Raw genomic sequence first — 6,547 nt, 5'->3', positions numbered from 1 at the left:
TGGCTGACAGAGGGTGGGAATCCCAACAGGGGAGTGCGCAAGGCTAAAGCCCCTAGCGTATGTATCCTTCGCTTGTGATCCCCCAGAAACGCCGGCTGTAGAGTGACCTGCTCCTCTTTCCTAGCGGGAAGTGGAGGGCTTAGGTGAACAGTTTCCCTCTTGGTGAAGCGAAGGCCCAGCGGGCTCCAGCCTGCACCGCCCTCCTTCAGCCTCTCGGTTCCCAGCGCCCGAGCTTTGGGCGTCCAGGCACGGGGTCGTGCCTCGCTCCCCCCGGGGGCTTTGACAGCTGCCCGCCAAGGCCAGGTCTTCCCTTCAAACAGGACACCCTGGTGGGCGCCCTAGGGGCCGCGCGCTGGCACGCACACTCATGCACACGCACACTCATGCACACGCACATGCATGCACACACGGGCGAACACACAGGCGCAGACACACGCACACATGGGCATGCCCACCCAGACACAGGGACACAGACGCGCACACAGCTACACACACCCGTGCACAGGCACACCTGGAACCTGCTTGGGGGGACCGCTTGGGGGGAAGTTGGGGGTCCCCTCCCACAGCAACGGAACGTCACGCAGTCCTGGAAGAACACGGGCGGGGGTCCCTCGGGAGTCCCTAACGGGAGAGGCGAGAGCTCCTCTCTGAAGTTCAGAGCTGCAGAGTTTAAGACTCGGGAAAGTTTCATGATTCATCCCCCTAACCGTCCGGTCCACGCTTGGCTTGCGCGCTGTAGTGAAGAAGTCGGGGTGCAGCGCGGGGCCAGCGCACGACGCAGAGATGACTACATTCCGTCCGTAGGGACAGGCGGGGGTCCCCGGGAGCACAGGGGTGCCTCTAGGACATGTAAGGCCAGGGTCCCTGGCGCCATGCGCCCCCCTGGCCGCGCGCTCTTCCCGGGAGCACGGTTCCCGCGCCTTTGAGGGGGACGGGGTGCCCCCCCAGCTGCCGTGGCTCGTCTCCTCGCTGCGGGGCTCAACCCCCCCGCCACCTCTCCCCCCCCCAGCCCCGATCCCGGGGGACCCGCCCGCCAGGCGTCGGCGGGGCTGGCGTAGGGCGTGCGTCAGCGGCAGGCGCCCAGCGATTGGGGCGCGCTTGCGGCCCGGGGTTTGGGGCGAATTATAAAGTGGCGCGTCCCGTGGGCAGCAGGGAACCAGCGCGCGGCGCGGACACGACGGACCCCGCTCACCTGCCTCCTGCGCTCGGGTGAGTGTGCCCCGCTGCCCCTCTGCTCCGCGGGGTCCCCCAACTTTCTCCGCACACCGCCCGGCTCCCCGAGTCTGCAGCGTGCGCCCTCGCGGGGGTCCCCCGGGTCTCTCCAGGAGAGGGTGGGAGGGTCCAGGAGACGCGCTCCTGCCGGGGATCCCCCCGACCAGCCCCCCGACACCGGCTCCAGCTTGGTCCCTGTCCCCGCAGGATGGCGCGTTTCCTGACACTCTGCACCTGGCTGGTGGCGCTGGGCCCCGGGCTGCTGGCCACCGTGACCGCCGACTGCGGCCAGGACTGCGCCGCCTGCGCCCTGCTGGCGCGCCCCGCCGACCTCAGCGCCGAGGTGAGTGCCACCCGGCGGGACCCGTCACTCGGCATCTCGGGGACCCTCGGTGCGGGTCAGCCCTGAGCGCTGCCTGGGCGAGCGAGGCAGCGGGCACTGGGCAAGAGGCGCGGCTTCAGCACCGCGAACAGCGCTCACCTGGGCCAGGTGCGGCCGGGCTCAGCTCTGCAGCCACCGTGCTTGCCCGCCCGGGGGGGTTGATTTTGCTAGGAAAGGGGTTGATTTTGCTAGGAAAAGGACACAGTGGGGGCTGCCAAAAAATGAAGCATCAATGCCAAGATGAGCGGCAGGAGGTTCAGGGCTCGGATGTGGGGGGTGAGTCGCCCTGATAGCACCCTGTAGCCAAAATCCGTCATCCCTCCCCCAGCAGCTCCATGGGGGCCTAATATCTGGATTTACAAGGGGGCAAAAGTGCCTGTTTTAATTAGTCTGCCCAATGATTCCATAAGCCCTTGTCTTCAATTTCTTGAAATTCTGTGATGAACTAAAAAATCTCAGTCAAGAATAATGCATTAGTTGAAGGATTTAAATGACTGGTTTGGGGAGCTCCCGAGCCTCTGAAGATACATAAAATAGGGCAGAAAACTAAGGAAAGGAGATCCAAAATTAAGAAAAGGAATTCCAAAATTCCATAGCGTGTATGTCAGGTTTTCTGTGTCGCTTAAACTACCCAGTCCACTTTATTTGATTCATGCAGGTGGTGATGTGACCTTAAAGAGAACGCATGATCTAGGATAGCACTTCCCTTCATCCTTCTTCTATCTTTCTGATTTTGGGGGGTTTCTGTTTAAAACTTACTCCTTTGCCTTGGCACTTACGTTTAGAGATGTTATTTACCTGGTGAATAAATCTTCTCCTAACTGCTCTGTGCTAGATGCACAGCCATTATGCAACTTTAGCTTGGGTACAACAGTCAGAGAAGAAATGAGCTTACCCGGCCACACTTATTTTTCAAAAGAACCATAACAAATATTTACTTCATGTTTATCCTGTTAAAGACACTTGCACTTGGTTCTGAGGAGGCTGCAAATAAAAGCAGACAGGCCATGACTGATGTTCAAATTTAATTTACCATCTTATCTCATCTTGGCCATAGAATACCAAGTGACCGAGTGTAATAAATTCTGTAAATGATGCGTGGGCTGCTGCAGTGGAATATAATGCCATTTCGCTAGTATGTGTTTTACTTCTGATTATTTTTTCTTTTTCGGTTTTGTGCATATCCCAAATCATGTGCACTAGAAAATTTTTTAGCAATAATAAGCAAAATACTTAACATTAATGTCTGACAGATTGTTTTATTTTAGAATGAAAATATTGACACTTGAACATCATAAGTTTTTAATATTTTCATTTCTTATATCAAGAATAAAGATGCATTTAAATTGAATAATCTTTAGATTTAAAGACAGACTATATTAAATTTCCTTATACAACTTAACTAATAATTAAGAGTTAAATAATTAAGACCTATTTATGACTAAACTGCCCATTAAACAATTTGTGGCATTAATAAAAATATTCTATCATTGTGAAAATTTCACATTATTTCAATGATAGATAAAATATTCTATCATTGTGCATATTTCACATCCACTAATATATCAACATAATTTAGTTACCAAGAAAGAACCTTGTTTTTCTGTCTAAATAATAGATTGGTAATTTGGATTTAATGTGTAGAGTGTAGAGGGCTACTAATATTTGTGATATGCTTTCAAAAATCAAATAAATTTTGTAAATGCTCCACAATATCAGTCATCTATTTATTATATGGAAGTAATCTGCTAAATAGAAGAGAATCTGAACATGATTATTAGGACACAGGTCTAATTCTTACATAATTAGAATATAATTATTATAGAATATTGAAAATGGTTATATAATTAATATTTGTTGCTTGTTAAATAACTTGATTTCTGCACGAAAATAGTTTTTCTTCTACATCCAGGATACAATATTAAGAAAAGAAAAATGAATAATTTGAATATTTGTATATGTATATTTTTATATAACATCTAACAATACAAACATTTAGTTCAAGGTAATTATATCTGTTTTAGTAAATTAAGGTAGAAAAGCAGAATGTATCTACTTTCAAAAAATAGTCATATTGTAATCCAAATAAGTCTTAGGATTTAAATTGCATGTTTAGACTATCTTTTTATTTTTCTTTTGAAATATATGTTCTGTAGATATTCAAGATATTTTTTAGGAAAAGTAGATGCCAGTTCAAGTAAAATCCTAATGCAATTAAACAACCTTGTGTTAATATTAGTTTTATCTGTAGGATAAGAAGATAAAATAAATTTTATGAGTAATTTCTGTAAATAGGAAAAGAGAAATTTCTCCCTTTGGCTAGAAATTTTTTTAATCAAGTCAACAACACAGTAATATCCAGTAAAATCATATTGTGTGGGCATCTAGGTTAAAATTGAGTGGAAAATCTTTCATAGTATTGAAATGCTGTAGAATACACAATTCGATAAAATTCAAAGAAAATTTCTAACGTGATTAATTCTCCCTCTTTTCAGTGTTCCTTTCACTAGCCAGCTCAGTATGACTCAAAGTTATAATAAGAAATTGTAGGTGATGTAATATATGTGGAATTCTTAAGCAAGAATATTCTGGTCAGCCTAGTAAAATTTGTTTACTTAACTTTAGAAAATCTTTCTTTTTAAAAAAAAAAAGGTTAATTGAACCAAATCATTTTTTCAGACTTGTACTCTAGAATGTGAAGGGAAGCTGTCTTCTCTCAATACCTGGGGAATTTGCAACGAGCTTCTGCATCCGTCCAAGGTGGAGCTTCCCAGAGACAGCAGCAGGGAAGGCAGCAAATGGGATGATGTCGATTGGCAGTCATACATGAAAAGGTACGGCGGCTTCATGAAAAGGTACGGCGGCTTCATGAAAAGGTATGGCGGCTTCATGAAGAAGATGGATGAGCTCTATGAGGCCGAGCCAGAGGAAGCCAAGAGATACGGCGGCTTCATGAAGAAGGATGCAGAGGAAGAGGATGGCCTGAAAGAGCTGGTGGGAATGGAGCCTTCCCGAGATGCCAACATCCACCAATACAACAGAGAAGATGAAGTGAGCAAGAGATACGGCGGCTTCATGAAGAAGGATGCAGAGGAAGAGGACGGCCTGAAAGAGCTGGTGGGAATGGAGCCCTCCCGAGATGCCAACATCCACCAATACAACAGAGAAGATGAAGTCAGCAAGAGATACGGCGGCTTCATGAAGAAGGATGCAGAGGAAGAGGATGGCCTGAAAGAGTTGGTGGGAACGGAGGCCCCCCGAGAGGCCAACATCCACCAATACAACACAGAAGAAGAAGCAAGCAAGAGATACGGCGGCTTCATGAGGGGCGCAAAGAGAATGCCCGAGATGGAAGACGAGGCCAAAGAGCTGCAGAAGCGCTACGGGGGCTTCATGAGAAGGGTGGGCCGCCCCGAGTGGTGGACCCCTTATAAGAGGTATGGGGGCTTCCTGAAGCGCTTTGCTGACTTTCCACCTGACAAAGACTGGTACCCAAAGGTCGACAAGAGGTATGGGGGCTTCATGAAGCCTTAGCTGACGCCAAGGGAGAAAATGAAAGTTACTCCAGAGAGGTTCCCGACAAGGAGGAAAGCTTTCACAATTATATAAAAGATATTATGGAATTTTAATTTCTTGGCCCGCCGGTAACCCCCAGGTCCCAGAAGCCCTCCCTCTAGGCCCCCAGTGAAAGTGGCATTGTCATGCGTTGTACTGTCATGTGTTGCTTGCTTTGTGCCATTGGCTTAATTTTCTGGATTAGTAACCAACAGCCTGAAAGCTTCAAAGTCTGGGTTCTCTTGAGAATCTGAAGCTCAGTACTACTGATCTATCACAGTATCTTGTTTTCGTGCTAAAAGAGTCTTTGTGTTCTTGTTCATTGTTTTTGACAAGAGCCAGTAAATGCTTACTTGTACATAGATGAAATAAAGCCTTTACCCCAACTGCATATCTTTCTTTGCAAGTCTCTTATTTACAAAAAAAACCCTGATTCATAACTTAGGGGGTCCAGAGAAAATCCTCCATTCCCACCAGCTCTTTCAGGCCATTTCTCAAAGTCAGAAATGGTGAAACTGTCTGATTTCATCATCTCTGACTTCCTTCTCTGATAGCCAAGTAGTGGAATGTAATTCTCCACATATGCAGTCGTAGAGGAAATAAACCACATTAGAGCACACAAAAAAGAAAAAAAATACATCCTCACTCTTATTTCTACATATCAGATACACAAAGAAAATTTAAAGTTAAGAAACTATATCCTCATATTTATAAAAATCTATGATTTACATCCAAGATGTATAGGACTCTTTTCTTCAAAGTAATTTAACCATTAAGACTTTACAAGCAATTCAGCTCCACCATAGTAAATTCAGAAAGGTTGAGTGGTAAGCCTTAGATTGCCCTGCATTTGTAAAATAGAAGTAGAATGAATTTCTGCCCAACTACTTATTCCTAATGCTTTTCCACTCCAGTTCCTTAGCTCATCTCCAAGTCACTATCAAAAATTGGAAGAACTTGCTACTGTTTCTGTTTCATTGTTGTGTACTCCTCTGTGATATATCGGGTTCCCTAGTAGCTGGTGAATGGGTATATGAATAAACAAGAACCTAAAAGAATGAATTTGATGATCAGATCATCAGGAAAGGTGTTACAAAAGCTTTATAAAGCAAATTTCATCATAAAAGGAGTTCATGATTACTTCAGATTATTAATTTGTCAGAATCAACATTCATATTCTTTCCCAAAGTAACATTCTTTAGTTTTCCCATTTAAACTACCTATAGCTAAACTCTCATACACAAATTCATATTTCCAGGACCCACTCTCCTCATTTCATTCTTTAAAGAAAAGGCAATGGGGCGGGGGGTGCTAAAGAAAATATGGGGTAAGGCATTTGCCTCTCATGCAGCTGACCTGCGTTTGATCCTCAGCACCTTATATGGTTCACCAAGCCCA

General features: G+C 45.9%; 1 protein-coding gene across 1 annotated transcript; it reads left to right on the top strand.

Moving 5' to 3' along the window:
• The first annotated feature begins 1,050 nt into the window (after window positions 1–1,050).
• Window positions 1,051–5,540, top strand: PENK (proenkephalin). The gene is made up of 3 exons (XM_055126913.1): window positions 1,051–1,209; window positions 1,420–1,555; window positions 4,274–5,540. The coding sequence occupies exons 2-3, from the start codon at window positions 1,421–1,423 to the stop codon at window positions 5,126–5,128; spliced, it is 990 nt and encodes a 329-aa protein (XP_054982888.1). The 5' UTR covers window positions 1,051–1,209; window position 1,420; the 3' UTR covers window positions 5,129–5,540.
• The last annotated feature ends 1,007 nt before the right edge of the window (window positions 5,541–6,547 follow it).

Source organism: Sorex araneus, chromosome 2 (assembly GCF_027595985.1).
Source record: "Sorex araneus isolate mSorAra2 chromosome 2, mSorAra2.pri, whole genome shotgun sequence".
Lineage (NCBI taxonomy): Eukaryota > Metazoa > Chordata > Mammalia > Eulipotyphla > Soricidae > Sorex > Sorex araneus.
Note: the sequence above shows the minus strand (reverse complement) of the source record. Positions and strands in the feature narration are given on the sequence as shown.

What these genes read in the sequence shown, in the direction of transcription:
- PENK (XM_055126913.1), top strand. Translation starts at nt 1,421, where the DNA reads ATGGCGCGTTTCCTGACACTCTGCACCTGGCTGGTGGCGCTGGGCCCC. An exon ending in CCGCCGACCTCAGCGCCGAG is followed by an intron (nt 1,556 to 4,273) that starts GTGAGTGCCACC and finishes TCATTTTTTCAG; the next exon opens with ACTTGTACTCTAGAATGTGA.